General features: G+C 43.9%; 1 protein-coding gene across 2 annotated transcripts in view; it reads right to left on the bottom strand.

The window, feature by feature from the left end:
* FDXR (ferredoxin reductase) overlaps nucleotides 1-21,365 on the bottom strand; it is a 47,320-nt gene extending 25,955 nt beyond the window's left edge. Inside the window, exons 1-3 of one of the 2 annotated variants that reach the window (XM_020806313.3) lie at nucleotides 20,326-21,365; nucleotides 6,162-6,259; nucleotides 2,746-2,855 (exon numbers count right to left, since the gene is read on the bottom strand). In XM_020806313.3, the coding sequence (XP_020661972.3) occupies nucleotides 2,746-2,855; nucleotides 6,162-6,216 (165 nt within the window). In that variant the 5' untranslated portion in view covers nucleotides 6,217-6,259; nucleotides 20,326-21,365. The remainder of the gene's footprint in view (nucleotides 1-2,745; nucleotides 2,856-6,161; nucleotides 6,260-20,325) is intronic. The other variant, XM_020806312.3, reaches the window with a different exon arrangement.

Here is a 21,365-nt window from a genome sequence, read left to right as displayed (position 1 = left end):
TTCATGCCACTTCTTTTGAAACTCTTATCAGACAATAGGTAAGAACGTCTCATTTTAAAATAATAATGTTATCTGTGATCTGGCGCCAGACTAGGCAGCTTCACTGAAAAAACACATCTATTCTGCCCCTTCTTCCAGCCTATAGGGTATGGCTGGGGGGCGGTAGTCAGTTTTGTTGTGAGTGGTGACCATTTTATTTATACAGTGTCACACTTAGGTTATGGAAAGAGCCCTACAGGAATACCATATCCATTCATTCAGAAGTGTCTGTTTAAAAAAAAGGCACAATGGAAGCAGAACTATAATGACCTTGCACAAAAATCAAATCCAAACCCCCATATACACAATTTAATACCTAATAAACTGTATTATTAGTTGATCTTGTTTTTTAAAAAAATCTGGCAAAATGAAAATGCCAGATGTAAAAACACCCCACAACCCCCCAATAAGAGTATTGCACAGATCTGTAAATGTGTGTGTAAAGGTAAAGGTTCCCCCTGACATTTAGTCCAGTCATGTCCGACTCTAGGGTGCTCATCCTCGTTTCCAAGCTGTAGAGCCAGCGTTTGTCCGAAGACAGTTTCCGTGGTCATGTGGCCAGTGCAACTAGACACAGAATGCCGTTACCTTCCCACCGTGGTGGTACCTATTTATCTACTTGCATTTACATGCTTTCGAACTGCTACAGTAGGTTGGCAGGAGCTGGGACAAGCAACGGGCTCACTCCATCGTGTGGATTCGATCTTACATGACTGCTAGTCTTCCGACCTTGCAGCACAGAGGCTTCTGCGGTTTAACCCGCAGTGCCACCACATCCCTTAAATGTGTGTATACATTATTACAATTATTGCTGCTTATCTCTTAGAAAGTGCCTATATTTCCATATACAGTTTTCATACCCTGAAAAAAGCCCTGCCTTGAGGAACTAGGAAAAGGAGGGGGGGAGGGAAAAGGGAAGGGGAAGTCAAACAAGTTCAAGTACCAAAGCTCAATTATGTTGATTTAATCAGCATCATCTGAGCTGGACATGTGGGGCTCCCTATCGTTATGTACACACAAACCCAGCAACCCAACAACACATGAACGTGCTTCCCAACAGTTCTGAGGTCCTTAGCAGTCATTTCTTAGCTGTTCTCAATCCTACAGCCAGGGCTTGAAAAATTTTAGAATGCCTTAACAGTCAACCAAAAATTTCACCAGTCAGCATGACCGGACCAAACCCTAGCAATTTATGTTTAAACTTAAATTTAGATTTAAACTAGGCACTTTCTACATAACAATGCATACAAACCCAAAATAAATATACCCTCAGACTTGGGTTGCTTTATTACCTGCATGGCTGTGGGGTCATGAAGCTTGTATTCTGAATGCCTTTCTTTGAATGTCTCCAGCAAAAATAAAACAGAAAGCAAAAGCGCCCAGCCTCTTAAGGAGCCAGGTCATTCAGTTGAAATTGGGAGAAGGGAATCTCCATATTCTCCAGCATGGGACTACATTCTCCTGCAGAGCTATACAGTATATCTATGTGCCTCTCTTCTCACGATAAGAGGGCTGATTTTCCTTTTGCAATGGGAAGGGGGAGGGGAGGACTGCAGGATGAGACAGACAGACAGACAGACAGACAGACAGACAGACAGGGGTAAGGAGGTAAGGATGGAGGGAGCTGTGGCTCATTAAGCAGCGTTTTTTCACTCATCACAGACAAGTGGATTTTTCAAGCCCTGCCTACAGCAGTTTCTCTCTTTTTGATATAATACCTATGGTGAGGAGGAGGTGTCCTATTGACATAGTCTGCTGCCACTTACATATTACACTTAGAAAACAATAGGAAAAATACTTAAGACAGGAGCAGAAACTTTGTCACTGACCACCCGAGGCACTCCACCTCTTAGCCAGGCTTAGGGCCATGTGGCTTTCCATCATTTAACATCCTTCTGCCCAAACTGCTCCTCTCCTACTCAGCTTGGATCTCTCAGACACTTTCCATCTACTCTGTAGAGGTCCAACTGATTTTAGGACTATTTAGTCTCCTCGGAAGGGACTCAGACCAGAATACTTCCTTCATGGCAATCGTATAATGTATGTGCATCTTTTCAGCAGCTGGTTTGGCTGACGTTACAATTGCACTTTTCAGTCAACCAAGCAGCTGAGTCTGGTTTTTCCCAGAAGTTAACTCTCATATCCTGCCTAGTGTGATCTGACAGGTTTACATGTCAAGGCCCAAGAATCTCTGCATCACCAACTAAGAGAGGGAAGGAAGAACAGCTAAAGGCGGGGTTGTCAACTCCGGCAAATCCATGAGCCAATCCCATGGGACCCATTATAGGTTACATCATGCCCCACCAGTGCAAGAATCTAACACTTCACATCTAGTTTCCTCATTCTGCAATTTTGGGAGCCTTTCTTGGTGTAAAGTAGTACACCCCGTGTTGTACTTTCTACAGAACAGTGTATCTTGTTTTCGTTTTAATTATTATTTATTAAGCATTAAAATATATTAATTAAACATTAAAATCACTAAAATAGAAATTATATTTAGGTCTCTGGGATTACAAAAATGAGTCATGTCCATATGTTAACTTGTGAACCATAGGTCTAACTCCTGAGAGGCATTTTCTTTACAAAACATGGTCCCACACCAATTTTTTCCTAACAGCTCGAAGGCCATTTGCAATCTCTGGTCCCCATCCAATCTGTTGGGCCCTATCCTTGACTGCCGGAACAAATTAGAAAAGTATCACCAACCTTGACTTCTGGATGGTCCGGAGCGACTCCAAAACGAACCAGGCCAAAGGGAACTGGCAGCTTCTCATAAATATCCACCCGAACCAGTTTGTGGTGCTGAAGAAGATGCTCTGATCAATTAGCACGGGTAACAAATAAATGAAAAACACATACACATGCATAAAGAAAAGCTCAAGTGATTTTAACTAAAGTTATTGTCAGAGTGATCTGGACATAGGCCACACAACAATTCCTTTTCCCTTCCACGTTTGAAGCCTAGCTGTTGAAAACAGAGGCAAAAGTTTCTAATTTCCTCCTTTTAAAAACCACTGGAAATATAAAAAGCTGGGCTCTGTGCCTGGCTACTGGGCGATAATGCTGGTTGCAGGGGCATGGCCAAGCTGCACAGCTCCAAAGCTCTTCCGAGTACTTAACACTGAGAAAATCTGGGAAGGGGTGCTCTAAATCAGAATCAAATTGACAGCACATTAATAGAGCACTAGCATTAGCAGTAAATCTAGCCACCACTTGTAGACACCTTATATAAAGCTCGTACAACTTTCTTTCATGTTCTCCATTCACAGGGGAATGACATCTACGTAGCAAGTTTAAGCTGCACACCGAAACAAATGTCAGTTCTGTGTAAATGCCATCAAACTCAGCAGGTCTTACTTTGGGGGGGTTAAATATGCTTAGGATCGCTCTCTTAAGAGAAGACCAGTACTACCACAAATCTTAATTAATAGCCTGATGGAAGTGAACCAGATAGAATAATCCATATATATGAGACTCGCTATGTAAGTATTTGCCAGTATTAAAGCACTGATTGCAGATTGTAACCTTCTAACCTGAAACAGCCAAACAGTTACTTCTTGGTAGGGTACAGACTGTATGAGGAATAAAACCTCAATTCAGATTTAAATACTTATTCAAGGTTTTTATATTTGGACTTTATTGCTTCCAAAAGAGATTTCCCTCATGACCTGGTAATCTATTTGCCACTCCTCATTCTTTAACATGAGAATAGAAACAATAGAATTGGGGAGTGGGTGGAATTTAAAGCAGGCAAAACATTTCAAAATTCAGCTTAGTCGCACTACACATTTAAACGTTTCCCACCAGAAATCAACTCAACTCTCAAGAGTTTCCCACCAATAAAACTGGGAACTGTAGCTCTCTGAAATGGGTAGGGATTATTGTAGGGTCACCAAATGGCGGCATAGCTGTTATTGCCAGCACGTCCCTTATTCATGCCCCGAATCATATCACAAGCCCAGTATGGCTTTGGAAGGTCCCGGTTCAAATCCTCACTCACAAGTTTACTAGGTGACATCTGTCTGTCTGTCTGTCGCCTTGCCTCATAGGGTTGTTGTAAGAATAAAATGTGCAAAATTCTACTTGGGTCCTTGAGCTATTTAGAGGAAACATATAAATTCAATGAACAAGTAAAAACAGAAGCAGATGCTTCTTTTCATTGTAAAAGTCTCTAATAGGGCTACATAGGCGGAAGTTTCAACACAGATAAACCAAACAAAAGAGGCTTGCAAAAGTTGGATGCACTATCTCAGATCCCCTTTTTTATTTTTATTTTATTTTATTTGCCCTCGGTAATGTCCTTGAATAGCTGGAGAAAGGCCATAACATCCATTTCCTTCCTGAGGATCAGCCTGCCATGCCTTACAGGATTATCTTCACAGTTAAATCTGGCTATGGAGTGTGAACCTTGGTTATATTGTTTTGCTCATTTACAACCAAGGGAGAACTCTGAAGTTTAAAAAAAATCAGGAAAATGGAAAGACCCTAATTTAATGGCATCTTATCCTTCGGCAAATCAAAGCACAAAGCACTTTCCCACCCAATTACCATCTCTTCCCCCAGTATTTCACTGCACCTACTTTCCTGCTAGAAATCTCCTGCAAGCGCCTCTGAAGTGCTAATGAGACCTGCCTATATACAAGTGCAGACATTATCACACACACACACACCCCAGGTGGGGTTGGGAGGGAGCCTCTGCGCAAAGCCCTGAAGCTCTCTTTGCCTTTCTATTTCCACCATGCAAACCTAAATGCCTCTGGAGGATTAAGGCCGTTATCTGCTACCAATTCAAGGCAACTAAAACAAGGACCATTCTTTCTAATTTACAGTTGTGAGACAGAATTTATGCTTGTTTTTGTCTAGTTTCATATTTGCATTTTCATCCCTTCTCTCTAGCTGTAGAGAGAGATCTTGAGTAAGCCTAAGATTTGCTACAAGCATCAATATGTATTACATTTTTGTACAAAGAGGTCCACACTGATGTTCAAGGATGGGCATAATTTACAATCTTGAAATGGCCATTGTACCATACCTTATTATCTGCTGTTCTGAATCAGCTCCCTGGCTTGTTTGTCCCGCTCCTCTGTGTGTGTCTGTGTGTCTGTGTCTGTGTCTGTGTGTGCGTGTGCGTCTGTGTGTGTGTGCGCGCGTGTGCGTGTGTCTCCCTCTCAACCAGACACAACTCTGGATAGCTCAGTGGTCTCCTAGACAGGGGTTGGACTCAGTGATCCATAGGGCTCCTTCCAGCTCTGCAATTCTAAGCTTATAACTCTGTTACAGCAGTACGGATGATTATGCTTGAGTTTAAACCAGGAATCTGATTATCGCTCTTTGAAAAATGAAACAAAAGCAATAACTCTAGAGCACCACCTACAGGTTTCTGTCACCCTCTGCACTGGGGATGTGAAGAAGACTCAATAAACTCCAAATTCTTGAGGATTCTCGCTGTCTTGCCTTAATAATTTGTATTGTTATTTCTTTATTTATATGCCACCTTTCTCCCATTAGAAGACCCAACATGGCTCACAACAGATAAAATAAGAAGGATTTTTTAAGCCCCAAGAGATTTCACATCTCCTAAGCAAATCAAAACAACACGCCCAATGCTTCAGAACCCATAGGCAGCCCCAAACTAACATCCGTCACTGCGACACTGACCATTCCATAAAAATAGTTTGCACCAGCAAGCCCATGGACATGTTTTTACAAAACCAGCAAGCATTGTAGGTTTGCACAATTTGCACAAACTTGTCCTTGTCTGTGTGAGAACTCCTGGCAAGAGATGCCACTGCCAAACAAAGTGAGACAGGAAAGGGTTTGGTTTGGACAGCGGCATTCCAGCTGCAATGTGGTCTTCCCAAACAGGCAGGCTTGAAGACTACTCTGCAATCCTTTGGGTGTCAGGCAAAAATGCTTTGTTCATACCACGACTTATCAACTCTCCAACATTAAAGATCAAGACGGTTCAAAATGTGTCATTCCAAGGTCTATGTCCCTTACAGGTTTGCACAGGACCTTTGGAAGCACATGGCAAGGATGCAAGGCTGATTGTGGTCCCTTTGGAAGCCCTTACAACAATTAAAAAACAACCCAAATTATCCATATGTAAATAGGTCATTTACCTTGAGGAGATGCTGTGCTGTGTAGAATCCAGCAGGCCCACTTCCTACAATACATACCCGAGGTATTACTTCAGATGTCGAAAAAGATCTCTTGATACCTGAGGAGACAAATGGATTTATTCACTGACTGACGGACAGACTGACTGACTGACCATGCCATTTTTCTCCCCATAGGGCAGCGGTCCCTAACCTTTTTGGGGACTGAAGACCGTTTTGGGGGGTGCAGGCTCCGTGTGCGGCCCGGTTGGGGGGCGGGGGCATGCTTGCGGAGGGGTGTGTCACACTTGCGGAGGAGAGTGTCACGCTTGTGCACATGCTGTAATTCATGATCTCAAACTAGGAGTGCCAAAGGCTGTGGAACCTTCAGAGAGTATATGAGATTGTTTTAAAAAAACCACGGAATCCCCAAATGAATTCCTGACGAGGCTCAAGGATGGTTTTCACCGGTACACACACCTTGATCCGGATTTGGAATCAACAGCCAGTTGTGCTACAGGTGCCGCTCCAAAAGCACCCAGACATGTGTGACTGCAGCCACTGAACTGCCTGAGTCCTGCAGCTGGTCTGGTCAGACAGCTATGCATCAACTGTAGCACAGCTACACAAAAGCACTTTGCACATGTCTCTATGCTGTCTGTCTACTCATTGTCTAAGATACAAGGGTGCTTCTGAGGAGAGATATTTGCTCAATAAAATGCTATGTACAACAACTCTGAGTGAAGTTTCTTTATTAGACAAGGTAGCTCAGAGCTGTGCTCCTAGGGAAGGATATTGCAGGAAAAAGGGAGGGACACAAACCTTATTTTCATTGATAATGATGGGAAGGGTGGGAAGGAATGCATGGTTTGCAAATCATGAGCTGTGTGAATGGGATGACTCATGAGGGTGAGGGGGCTGGAAAGACACTAGCATGGATACAGGCTGATGCCCTAATCATCAGTCAGGAGGTGGGGGGTGGGCAAGATATCACTGGGATGGATACAAGCTGGCCCCACCAATCATGAGCCAAAAGGTAAGGGTGGGAGGGATTCAAATTGCCCCCCCATCATGAACCAGGAAGTAAGAGGCAGGTAGATTGACAGTGGAAGGGATTCAAGCTGGCCCTCCAATCATAAGCCACAAATTTAGTATTGTAGAAGGGACCCAAGCTGCCCAATTATGAGTAAAAACAGAAGGAAGAGTCCAAGTGCAAACTCAAAATTACCCAACCAGGAAGGAGAGCAAGAAGATGGACAGTGAAAGGGTCAGGCCTTGAACTGTAATTGTGTAGAGTTGTGTCAGATGGACAACAGACCATAGGATCCCTGGAAAGCAGCGCCTAAGAATTATTGCCTCAAGTATAACTTTACACAGCTCCAGTCACTAATCTTGCCACTAATCATGAGCTAGGGCCGGGGGAAGAGGAAGTAATGTGAGGCCATTTGGTTGCCTCCTGTGGTTCTCTCAAACAGAGGGGTGGGTGGATTTTTAAATGAGAGAAAGGCAGGTGTCATGGGGGCTGGCCCCACCAATCATGAGCCAAAAGGTAAGGGTGGGAGGGATTCAAATTGCCCCCCCATCATGAACCAGGAAGTAAGAGGCAGGTAGATTGACAGTGGAAGGGATTCAAGCTGGCCCTCCAATCATAAGCCACAAATTTAGTATTGTAGAAGGGACCCAAGCTGCCCAATTATGAGTAAAAACAGAAGGAAGAGTCCAAGTGCAAACTCAAAATTACCCAACCAGGAAGGAGAGCAAGAAGATGGACAGTGAAAGGGTCAGGCCTTGAACTGTAATTGTGTAGAGTTGTGTCAGATGGACAACAGACCATAGGATCCCTGGAAAGCAGCGCCTAAGAATTATTGCCTCAAGTATAACTTTACACAGCTCCAGTCACTAATCTTGCCACTAATCATGAGCTAGGGCCGGGGGAAGAGGAAGTAATGTGAGGCCATTTGGTTGCCTCCTGTGGTTCTCTCAAACAGAGGGGTGGGTGGATTTTTAAATGAGAGAAAGGCAGGTGTCATGGGGGCACTCTGACTGCACAAGATGTGCTAGGAGGGGCTTAGCCTTCTACCGTGCAAACTGGTGTTGCAATGGGTTTCATGGCAGCTGCAGAAAGGACTTGCATTTGGGGGAAATAGCACACTGTACCATTAACAGGCATCTCCCTCTTAATTACGAGAGTCTGGTTCAGCCAGCCTAAGGCCAGCCTGGCTAGTTAGGATTGTGCCCTAAGTCAGGACAAGAAAAAGAAAGGGAGATTTATTTTAGTGCTAACATTTTCTGAATTTGGACCAGGGTTCTGTGGCATAAATAGTGCTTTGAATGGCAGTTAGTTCTCCAACATCTTCTAATATTCCATTCTTGACTCTTGACCTAAAAACGAGTAGGTAAATAGCTCCATGTCATTAACTAATATAGTTAACAGATGCTCATTTGGAGATACTACTTATCATTTATGAGCTTATAAGAAAAACAAAAACAAAACAGCACGATAGCAGCACATGCAGAAGTATTTATGATTCACAGAACAAGACTTATTTCACTCTTTCAAGCAGCCTTGAGTTGGGCTTAAGAGTGTGAGAGATATTTAAATAACTGTTGACATACCACTGAGGAAATAATGAGTGAAGGTGTCACATGACCTCTGAGGTCACATGATTGCTGGAGCAAGAGTGCTCTAAGTTCTTGACAGTTGGCCTTGCCCACTTGCTGCTTTCCTGCCTCAACAGCCATTGGGAGCAGCATGAGATAGAGAGACCTTGGCTTTTCAAAATTACTTACATTTACCTTTCATCTGGGCTTAACCGTGGACTTTCTCAGCCATTCAGGTTCATGGTTTGTAGAGATGTATTCTGTATATGGACAGGATTGCTTCCTGTTTTGTCTATAGCTCTGGAAACTACGTTAAGGCGTTGCCTGGGTAGTGTAGGTTTAAGATGGTGAGGTTTGGCAGGGCAGTTGATGTGGTACTTTTGAGAGGTTGCTGTTGTTTTTAATGGAGATAAATGGGTTTGTTAGGGGGCAGCCAGGTGTAAGCTGGATTTCAATAACAGACTTCCCACACAGATGGGAAAGAGTAGCATTTATGGGAATACTTTTCTGGGTGCCCCCTTTTCTGATACAGCCGTGGGTGTAGTTGTTGGAAATGAAACAGAAATGTTTCATTTCTGAAACATTTGCCCACTCTGCGTGGTTAATCTGTGTATTTCATCCCTAGCATTCATTAGATTGTATTCGGTTAATCTCCTTCCTTAGTAACCATAAGGCTTCCAAAGATTATTGTGTCTGAAATATTTACCCATTTAATGTGTTACTATGCAGGATCTATTGACTTGTTCAGCTTAATAGTTCTCTTTCTGGGTTGATTTCTCTTGTATTTATTTCTATATTCATAGTGTTAATTACTTGCTCAAAATTTAAAGAGATACAGTAGTGGTTTATAAATGCTAATATATATCACATAACTATCTTCTAGGTAAAACAACATATCTTATGGTTAGGCACTGACCAGGTAAGGGATCAAAACTCTATTTAGATTTATTTATTTTTTACTACCTTCCCTCCTCATACAGGCCAAGACGCCAACCAGGTAAAAGATCAAAACTAATTTTGGTTTATTTCTTCCTTTTTAACTGCCTTCCCTTCTTTTACAGGCTAAGACACCAATCAGGTAAGAGATCAAAATCAACTTTGGTTTATTTTTTCCATTTTTACCACCTTCCCTCCTTATACTGGCCAACAGACCAACCAGGTAAGAGATCAAAACTAATTTTGGTTTATGTCTTCCTTTTTAACTGCCTTCCCTCCTCATACAGGCCAAGAGACCAACCAGGTAAGAGATCAAAACTAATTTTGGTTTATACAGTGGTGCCTCGCTTAACGATTACCTCGTTAAACGACAAAACTGCTTGACAATGAAGTTTTTGCGATCGCAAAACAATGTTCTAATAGGGAAAAATCGCTTAACGATGATGGGTTCCCTGCTTTGGGAACTGATTTTTCCCTAAATGACGATTTTAAAACAGCTGATCAGCGGCTCTAAAACGGCCGTCCGCTGTGCAAAATGGCTGCTCGCTGTGATTTAGGATGGATTCCTCACTTTCCAGGCATCGAAAATGGCCACCCCTATGGAAGATCTTTGCTGGACGCTGAGGTATTTAGCCCATTGGAACGCATTGAACCGGTGTTCAATGCATTTCAATGGGCTTTTTCATTTCGCTTGACGAGGATTTCGCTTAACAGCGATTTCAACAGAACAAATTATCCTCATCAAGCGAGGCACCACTGTATCTTCCTTTTTGACTGCCTTCCCTCCTTGTACAGGCCAAGACACCGACCAGCTAAGAGATCAAAACTGGTTTTGGTCTATTTTTTTCCAGTTTTACTGCCTTCCCTCCTGTACTGTGATTTTTTTGTGTTTTGGTGTGTTTTTCCCCCACTCCCATTGCGTTTGGACTGGCTCTGTGTATGTGGAGGGTGTTTTTGTGTTTTTTTCCGCAGCCCCATGGCATTCTGCTGGGGCTGTCTGTCTGTGGGGGGCGTTGTGTTTTTCCCCCCCAAGGCCATCGCATTCTGCTGGGGCTGGTTGTGTGTGTAGGGTTGGTTTTGAGTGATTTCTTCCCATCCCCATCACATTCTGCTGGGGCTGGCTGTGTGTGGGGAAGTTGTGTTATTCCCCCCAGCCCCAAGGCATTTCGCTGGGGCTGGCTGTGTGCGTGTGGGTTTTTTGAGTGTTTTTTCCCAGCCCCATAGCATTCCGCTGGGGCTAGCTGTGTTTTTTGTTTGTTTTAGTGCGTTTGTTTTTTGGCCCCAGCACATTCCTATGGGGCTTGCAGTGTTTTGTTTTTATTTTATTTATTTTTTGGTATTTTTTTTCCCAGCCGGAATGGATTAATGGGGTTCCAATGTATTCCTATGGGAAATGGTGCTTCGACTTACAACCATTTCAAGTTATGCACATCTTCTGGAACGGATTATGGTTGTAAGTCAAGGCACTACTGTAGTATGGTTGCTGACCTTGAGCCAGATATCCTGGAGAGTGAAGTCAAGTGGGGCTTAGAAAGCATGGCTAACAACAAGGCCAGTGGAGGTGATGGCATCCCAGTTGAATTCTTTAAAATCTTAAAAGATTACGTTGTTAAGGTGCTACACTCAATACGCCAGCAGATTTGGAAAACTCAGCACCGGCCAGAGGATTGGAAAAGACCAGTCTACATCCCAATCCTAAAGAAGGGCAATGCCAAAGAATGTTCCAGCTACTGTACAATTGCACTCATTTCACACACTAGCAAGGTTATGCTCAAAATCCTACAAGGTAGGCCTCAGCAGTATGTGGACCAAGAACTCCCAGAAGTACAAGCTGGATTTCGAAGGGGCAGAGGAACTAGAGACCAAATTGCTAACATGTGCTGGATTCTAGAATGACAGATTTTACTTTCTTGGGCTCCATGATCATGGCAGATGGTGACAACAGCCCTGAAATTAAAAGATGCCTGCTTCTTCAGAGGAAAGCAATGACAAACCTAGACAGCATCTTAAAAAGCAGAGACATCACCTTGCTGACAAAAGTCCGCATAGTCTAAGCTATAGTTATTCCAGTCACAATGTATGGAAGTGAGAGCTGGACCATAAAGAAGGCTGACCGCTGAAGAATTGATGCTTTTGAATTGTGGTGCTGGAGGGGATTCTTGAGAGTCCCCTGGACTGCAAAGAGAACAAACTCATCCATTCTGAAGGAAATCAACCCTGAGTGTTCACTGGAAAGACAGATCCTGAAGCTGAAGCTCCAATACTTTGGCCATCTGATGAGAAGAGAAGACTCCTTGGAAAAGACCCTGATGTTGGGGAAGTGTGAAGGCAAGAGAAGAAGGGGACAACAGAGAACGAGATAGTTGGACAGTGTCATCAAAGCTACCAACATTAATTTGACCATACTCCAGGAGGCAGTGGAAGACAGGAGAGCCTGGTGTGCTCTGGTCCATGGGGTCACGAAGAGTTGGTCACAACGACTAAACAACAAAATAGGTTGTTGGCAGGAGAGGTCATTTCATCTCCATCTCACTCCTTAGCCAAATCTTCACACACACCCACTCAGTCCCTACATTTGAATTCATCCACTATCACATTGACCTGCCCTCCCCACACCTCCCTCCCTCCAGGAACTGGCAGAACATGTCAGGAACCCACAATCCCCCATCATTGCTCTTCATATGCACATACCCAGATATACTATTACTTAAAAAAAAAAAACCATCATCTCTAGATCCACCCAACTCCCCTCTCATACATACACACTCCACCTTCTTCCCAGCTGTATGGCTCCCCTACAGGAGATCCTCCCCTCCCTATCCCACACCTTGCCACATGACGACTCCTCTGCCCCACATGGACAAAAAATGCACTCCACTCATCCCTTCCATGTCCCTGATGCCTGACAGCCCTAACCAATCCCTCACACCATTTATAACACGCCCACCACAACCCACCCCTTAATAGAGAGGTTAAAATCAGTTCCATCTCTGTAATTTTGGAACTTGTGGGCAATGTATACCTCTGCCGGCTTGGAACTGTTTTTCCCACATCTCCTGAGCTGACATAGGCAGGTAGAGGCACCAATTGGGGATGGATGTTGGTGCAATTATAAGATCCTTCTGCCCCTAGCCAGCCCTTTTTCCTTTGAGTTAACCTGCCCGCCCTGGGTCCAGTGTGGCTGAGGTGGTCACCTCAGGGCCGGATAGGAATTTTGGGTCCCTCTCACCTGATTGGCATTCATTTATATACATATTTTGCAAAGGTGGTCCTCCTCAATCCATCTCATATTCAAGGACACATTGAAGTAACCATCTCTACAATAACATATTGAAAGTGCCATGAGGCATCAGACAGTATTTGAGGTCTACAATGAGACCGTTCCATCATGTACATTGGTTTTAGTGGCCATGGCACAGCAAACAGCAATTTCCATCCTCAGGCTGACATCTGACTGAATGCCTGACAACAACCAAAACTACTGCAAATATGGAAGCTCTTTAATCCCCCTTCGCCCTAAGGAAGGTTCCTAAAAATGTGGTTCCACATTTGATGAATTTGATGCTCCTTCCTCCTCTTCCCCATTGTGAATAAAATCAGAACAAATTCATTTTAGCAATTGCTAGTAGAGTCCTGAACAGGATTTGGGAGGGATCCCACCTCCCTTTTGCCTCAGCCACAGCAGCGTAATATTCAGGTACCAATGTAATTGAAGGAGTTTGCGTTTTTGACAGTAACTGTCATTCAATATTTTGGTTTACTGAAGCGGTCTGGACCAGGTTAGGATTGGTCACACCACCGCATAGCTCTGTGGGTGTATTCAGCCATGTACCCATGTCCTTGAGAACTTGCTTATCTATGCCAGAAAATACATCCTTAATCTCATTCATTTTTCCTACACTCTGACCCTGGTCTGAAATCTTTCTTTCATGACAGCAGTAAAATGCAGAGGCCACAGATCACTGATAATCTCCCTTAACGTGCCTGAGTTAATCAGAGATGTGAAGGTCTACATGAGATTGCCTTTCTCCCTCAACACAGCAAGACCTTGACAGTCACAGAGAACTTTTATGCGGCAATGTACAAAAGGCAGCTTTGTTCCCTTGCGTATCAGCACACAGACTAAAGCAACGCAAGGGGGAAGGCACTTTAAAATAGGTTTTTAAAGTGGTTTCTCACCTCTGTTTTCATCTGATCAATATGCAATTGTGTTTTAATATAGCTGTGTACAGCTTTCTACCCTGCTATCATTGTACAGTTTTAAGGGTTGTGAATTGCCTTGGGTCTCCTATGGGGAGAAAGGCAGCATATAAACAATAAATGAACTCCCACCATTCCTCACCACAGCAAGGGCAGATGGGATTTACAGCCCAGCAACATATGGAAGGCCACAAATTCCTCACAACATTTTGCTGCAGCACTCTTACTTGGATAAAAATTAGAAAGAGGCTGTGTGGTGTGTCCCCTGCCCCCCCCAAAAAAACCCACAATACAAATGCAGGAGCAGGCAGTACCTTTGCTGGACCACTAAAAAAAAAATCAAGTATATAACTAGATTTCAATGATAATTTCTCAGGCTGTGCACCAAGATCTTGTGTATCATTCAGAAAAATGATATACTGGAGTTTCAAAGTTCCATGGCATGGCTGTTGTTGATGCCAGGCAAGTTTTCTTAGGTCAGTTGAGCAATACACAAACAGTTTGTGAGTATATTCTCGAAGGCTTTCACGGCCGGGATCTGATTGTTGTTGTGAGTTTTTCGGGCTCTTTGGCCGTGTTCTGAAGGTTGTTCTTCCTAACGTTTTGCCAGTCTCTGTGGCCAGCATCTTCAGAGGACTGGAGTAGGAACTCTGTGGGTGGTTGGAAACTCCTTACCAAGCAGCATTTTGGAATTTAACTCCCATCTCTTCAAACAATCACCAAGGAATCTATTTTCTCCCTCTCCAGCCAACCGATTGCCTTCTTTTGAAATTCAAGGTTTCTATTTGGCTGGAGGAGGGTGGGGAAGGCTGGGAGAGAGCTGGGACAAAAAATTAGTTTAATCACCAGGTAAAGCCGATTTTCCCCTTCATGGATTGCTGCCTTGTCATGGCGAAGGGGCTTGAGTAACTCAGTGAAGCTATGGGCTATGCCGCGCAGGGACACCCAAGACGGACAGGACATAGTGGAGAGTTCTGACTAAACACAATCCACCTGGAGTAGGAACTGGCAATGCCACTCCAGTATCTTTGCCAAGAACGCCCCATGATCAGAAACAAAAGGCTAAAAGATATGACGCTGGAAGATGGGCCCCTCAGGTCGAAAGGCGTCCAACATGCTACTGAGGAAGAGCGGAGGACAAGTACAAGTAGCTCCAGAGCTAATGAAGTGGTTGTGCCAAAGCAGAAAGGACGCTCAGCTGTGGACATGCCTGGAAGTGAAAAGGAAGTCCGATGCTGCAAAGAAAAATACTGCATAGGAACCTGGAATGTACGATCTATGAACCTCGGGAAGCTGGAGGTGGTCAAACAGGAGGCAAGAATAAACATCGAAATCCTGGGCATCAGTGAACTAAAATGGACAGGAATGGGCGAATTCAGCTCAGATTATTATCATATCTACTATTGTGGGCAAGAATCCCGTAGAAGGAATGGAGTAGCCTTCATAGTCAACAAAAGAGTGGGAAAAGCTGTAATGGGATACAACCTCAAAAATGATAGAATGATATCAATACGAATCCAAGGCAGACCTTTCAACATCACAATAATCCAAGTTTATGCACCAACCACCAGTGCTGAGGAGACTGAAATTGAACAATTTTATGAAGATTTACAACACCTTCTAGAACTGACACCAAAGAAAGACGTTCTTCTCATTCTATGGAGACTGGAATGCTAAAGTAGGGAGTCAAGAGATAAAAGGAACAACAGGGAAGTTTGGCCTTGGAGCTCAGAACGAAGCAGGGCAAAGGCTAATAGAGTTTTGTCAAGAGAACAAGCTGGTCATCACAAACACTCTTTTCCAACTACACAAGAGGCAACTCTATACATGGAAATCACCAGATGGGCAATAGCGAAATCAGATTGATTATATTCTCTGCAGCCAAAGATGGAGAAGCTCTATACAGTCAGCAAAAACAAGACTTGGAGCTGACTGTGGCTCTGATCATCAGCTTCTCATAGCAAAATTCAAGCTTAAACTGAAGAGAGTAGGAAAAACCACTGGGCTACTCAGGTATAATCTAAACCAAATCCCTTATGAATACACACTGGAAGTAAAGAACAGATTTAAGGAACTCGATTTGGTGGACAGAGTGCCTGAAGAACTTTGGATAGAGGCTCATAACATTGTACAGGAGGCAGCAACAAAAACCATCCCAAAGAAAAGGAAACGCAAGAAAGCAAAGTGGCTGTCCAACGAGGCCTTAGAAATAGCAGAGAGGAGAAGGGAAGCAAAATGCAAGGGAGATAGGGAAAGCTACAGACAACTGAATGCAGACTTCCAAAGAATAGCAAGGAGAGACAAGAGGGCCTTCTTAAATGAACAATGCAAAGAAACAGAGGAAAATAACAGAAAAGGAAAAACCAGAGATCTGTTCAGGAAAATTGGAGATATTAGAGGAACATTTTGTGCAAAGATGAACATGATAAAGGACAAAAATGGAAGGGACCTAACAGAAGCAGAAGACATCAAGAAGAGGTGGCAAGAATACACAAAGGAATTATATCAGAATCCCGGACAACCCAGGCAATGTAGTTGCTGACCTTGAGCCAGACATACTGGAGAGTGAAGTCAAATGGGCCTTAGAAAGCCTGGCTAACAACAAGGCCAGTGGAGGTGATGGCATTCCAGTTGAACTATTTAAAATCTTAAAAGATGATGCTGTTAAGGTGCTACATTCAATATGCCAGCAAATTTGGAAAACTCAACAGTGGCCAGAGGATTGGAAAAGATCAGTCTACATCCCAATCCCAAAGAAGGGCAGTGCCAAAGAATGCTCCAACTACCGTACAATTGCACTCATTTCACACACTAGCAAGGTTATGCTCAAAATCCTACAAGGTAGGCTTCAGCAGTATGTGGACCAAGAACTCCCAGAAGTACAAGCTGGATTCCGAAGGGGCAGAGGAACTAGAGACCAAACATGCGCTGGATTATAGAGAAAGCCAGAGAGTTCCAGAAAAACATCTACTTCTGCTTCATTGACTATGCCAAAGCCTTTGACTGTGTGGACCACAGCAAACTATGGCAAGTCCTTAAAGAAATGGGTGCGCCTGACCACCTTGTCTATCTCCTGAGAAACCTATATGTGGGACAGGAAGCAACAGTTAGAATTTGATATGGAACAACTGATTGGTTCAAAATTCGGAAAGGAGTACGACACGGCTGCATATTGTCCCCCAGCTTATTTAACTTATATGCAGAATACATCATGCAGAAGGCTGGACTGGAGGAATCCCAAGCCGGAATTAAGATTGCCGGAAAAAATATCAACAACCTCAGATATGCAGATGATACCACTATGATGGCAGAAAGTGAGGAGGAATTAAAGAACCTTGTAATGAGGGTGAAACAGGAGAGTGCAAAAAATGGCCTGAAACTCAACATCAAAAAAACTAAAATCATGGCCACTGGCCCCATCACCTCCTGGCAACTAGAAGGGGAAGATATGGAGGCAGTGACAGATTTTACTTTCTTGGGCTCCATGATCACTGCAGATGGAGACAGCAGCCACAAAATTAAAAGACGCCTGCTTCTTGGGAGGAAAGCGATGACAAACCTTGACAGCATCTTAAAAAGCAGAGACATCACCTTGCCAACAAAAGTCCGAATAGTCAAAGCTATGATTTTTCCCCTCGTGATGTATGGAAGTGAGAGCTGGACCATAAAGAAAGCAGACCGCCGAAGAATTGATGCCTTTGAATTGTGGTGCTGGAGGAGGCTCTTGAGAATCCCCTGGACTGCAAGGAGAACAAACCTATCAATTCTAAAGGAAATCAACCCTGAGTGCTCACTGGAAGGACAGATTCTGAAGCTGAGGCTCCAGTACTTTGGCTATCTTATGAGAAGAGAAGACTCCTTGGAAAAGACCTTGATGTTAGGAAAGTGTGACGGCAAGAGGAGAAGGGGACGGCAGAGTATGAGATGGCTGGACAGTGTCTGCAAAGCAACCAACATGAAATTGACACATCTCCGGGAGGCAGTGGAAGATAGGAGGGCCTGGCGTGCTCTGGTCCATGGGGTCACGAAGAGTCGGACATGACTAAACGACGACGAAAGCCGATTTTAGCCAGATTACCTGCTGGACATTTTCTTCAACATGCAGTACTGCTTGGTTGGTGTCAATAGTCCCTTCATTGGGACACTGTTTGGGACACTGTTTGGTGCACTGTAGATGGATAGTGTCTCTACCTACCATTTTATTTTGAAAAGTAGTTCTCCAAGGAAAAAAGTAATTCTACTTCTCTTAATGCAAATTGACTCACAAAGCCTGGCAAAGTCCCTTTCTCTGAGCTACAGTTAGCCTGTGGAGAATACAGGTGAGGTGGCTAAGTAGGTGGGAAATGGGTTAAATGCCCTTTTCTGCCTAGGTCTCGGGAGTGAATCAGCTGGGGATGTTAATATTTCTATATTAATGTTGCTATTTGAATGAGAAAGAAATCCTTGCTCTTTTGTTGCATTTAGTTATCATTTTTAAATGACTGGCTATAATTGTAATAAAACTAAAAGGAACCCTAGCTCACAACACTTGTATTCCAAGAAATTCAGATGCAGATCACCTTCTGCCTTTAATTTATCCTCACAAGAACACTGTGATGCAGATTACAGGTGAGACAGACCCTTCCAAAGGTTATCTAGTGAATTTCACACAGATTTGAGTGACTATTTGGACAGGGTCTCAACAAAGTCTTAGGCCAACATTCTAATGCCATCTTTCTCAACCTATGGTTCACAGTTGCTGCTTGATGACAACTTTCATCATTTGTTGCCACAGGTCATGTTGGCTGAGGATGATGGTAAGTGTAGTTAGAAAAGGACTGAAAGTCCTGGTAGGGAAAAATTGCTCTAGTTCCTACACTATACCAGCTATTTACAAACTTTGGTTCATAAAAGGAACAGTACCAAATGGCTCCTGAAATGCATTGGCTCTCTCTAGAGTCTAAATGGCCACAGAAATACATGACATGTCTGGACAGCTCCTCCAACTCCACTCAGTAGAAACAGATCTTTCTAAATTGTTCCCCCCAAAAAGCTTTAAAACAGCTGCCTCTGGAAAAACCATAATTCCTGTTTTCAGTCACTGACAATCAGAATGTAAGTCAAGCTGTGAAACAATGATTTAATGACCAGAGTTTGGAAAAATGCTACTTTTTTTCAACTTTATGTTATGTGTAGTGATGCTGTCTTTGACTTAGGGCACTCATTTGTACAGCTTTATTTCAAGGCCAAAATACCTTCAATTAGAAAGTTGTTGCATGACCTATTCAGATATATGGGAACAGTGAATTCCCAAAAAGATTATGATATGAAGACTAGGTAGTAGCTATGTGATGATGACAGACATATGATAGATATAAAATCCTTGGGCCTTTGAGATCCCCTTGTGAGAACACAAGAGTGATAGAAGAACCCCCAATGGCCCACGTAGATCAACTTTCAGTCTCTCTAACCACCTCAATGGACCACAGTGGTCATTTGGAAATGCATTTGCCTAAAGGCGATTTTTTCCCATTTGAGACACTTTGTAATCACGCTTTAAAAAATATTCATCACCTTTTTTGACTCACAGGAGAAATTCAAAAGCTCTCTGCAGTAGGCCTATTATTGGTCTATCGCCACTACAGACCAGATCTGAGACAGACGGACGCAAGGCCAAGACAGGTTTAGATAGACGCAAGGCCAACACATCTCTCCCTCTTTCTTGTATCCAGCTGGAAAGGAAAGTGAAGACTCTCTAGGTCAGAGGGGGTTTGCTTTTTTTAAAAAAATTAGGTGCAATGCTGGTGTCATCTGCCACCTTCCCCAAGCTTCCATGACCCCCTGAGCTTAGCTACAACACTCACAGTAATTATGAGAAGGGAGGATTTTCCCAACAATGACATATCATTATGTATATTATTGAGAGTAATGAGAGTAGCTTGGTTTTCCATGTGCAACTGAGATTCATTAGCTATACAAAATACCTGTTCTTGGTAAAAATGAGAACTACTGGAACTGGCTTATTGATGCGGATCAATGCAACGACTTCTTTCTCCTTGGGCGTGTGGCTACCAAGACAATCATGATAAACACTTGCCCTTCAATATATCATTATACCCCCATGCTTCTTACTTCCCCCCCTCGGCCCCCTTATCACTGTGCCTTCTTCTACATATCTCTAGCCACCCTTGAAGTAAGCCAAAGGTTACTTTTAAGCAACCGAGTTCCAAGGCAGCTCTACTTCGGATCTTCTGTAGTGGCACACACGGGGCTGCCGTGTGTCTGAGAATGTCGGCTGTGCCTCTTTTGAGCCAGCCCAGACAAACGTGTCCCTCGTCTCTCCCTCGGTCCCTCGCCTTCCCCTGGGCTGCCTGAGCAAAGAGGCTCCCCGCAGCAGCAACAGCAGCCGCCTGCCCGGCCCGGCCGTTCTCTAACTCGGTCCCAGAACAGAGCAGAAAGGGAGGCCGCTTACCCGCGAGGGACCCGTGGGGCAACAAGACGCGAAGCGCGCGCACCCGCTTCCAGCCAGCGAGCCCCGCGCTGCGACTCATCCTAACAGCGGAGTATCCCCACTCGAAGCCCGGCGCCGACCCGCGCCACTTGACTTCGACTTCCTCGTGAACCTGGCGAAGCCAATCGCCGGAGGCAAAGAGTGCCTCATTAACATAGCCCCGCCCACAGCGGGCGGTGGGTCCCGGTCTTTGCTCCGCCCACAGCCCGCGAAAAGCCAATCAAAGCCGAGTTATTTAGCATAAACGGGGCCCACTCCGGAAACGAGGCCATCAGGAGCGGATGAGAAGCTCGCGATAGAACTCGTCTCAGTTGGTGTAGTCGGGCGTGCTTCCGAACTCTATGGTCTTTCCTCCCTCAAATGCTAGGGCGGGAAAAATTGGTCTTCCATTGACTTAAACGAAAAGTATCGACGTGTGTGCCAGGTCTAAAGCTTAGCAAGTACAATGTGGTTGTCCAGGCACGGCAAGGAGGTTTCCCCTACCTTCCTAGTCTTAATAAGTACGCGAAACGTATACGTTTCGACCGGATGTATCTCCGTTAATTTATTATCCCCGCCTGCTCTGGTTGCTCTGCATGATTGGTAGCTCGATGGGTATGCCATCTCTCGTGCACATAACATTAGTACTGCAATAATAGTTCGTCCTTCGTTTTCGAAATTTTCCCACCATTCAGGGGAAAAAGACGTGATGAAGGTCTCTCGTGTGAAATGCTAAGAAATTAAGCTTTTATATTGTGTTTTTGTAGCAATGGAAAGCAAACGCTGTTTGTAGAAATTGCATGCCAAATGCAATTTCAACCAGTATTTGTGCCTGAAGAAACAATGTTATAGGCTCTTAAAATAATGTAACTTGCATTGTTGCAAAGAAGAAGGTTTAAATGCTTTTTAAAAATGTTCCAAAGGAGGAACACATGGCTCTTTTTTACCTTGAAGCACCCTAGCCTCTGTGCTGCAAGGTCAGAAGATCTGCAGTCGTAAGATCAAATCCACACAATGAAGTG

The sequence above is a fragment of the Pogona vitticeps genome, chromosome 2 (assembly GCF_051106095.1).
Source record: "Pogona vitticeps strain Pit_001003342236 chromosome 2, PviZW2.1, whole genome shotgun sequence".
Lineage (NCBI taxonomy): Eukaryota > Metazoa > Chordata > Lepidosauria > Squamata > Agamidae > Pogona > Pogona vitticeps.
Note: the sequence above shows the minus strand (reverse complement) of the source record. Positions and strands in the feature narration are given on the sequence as shown.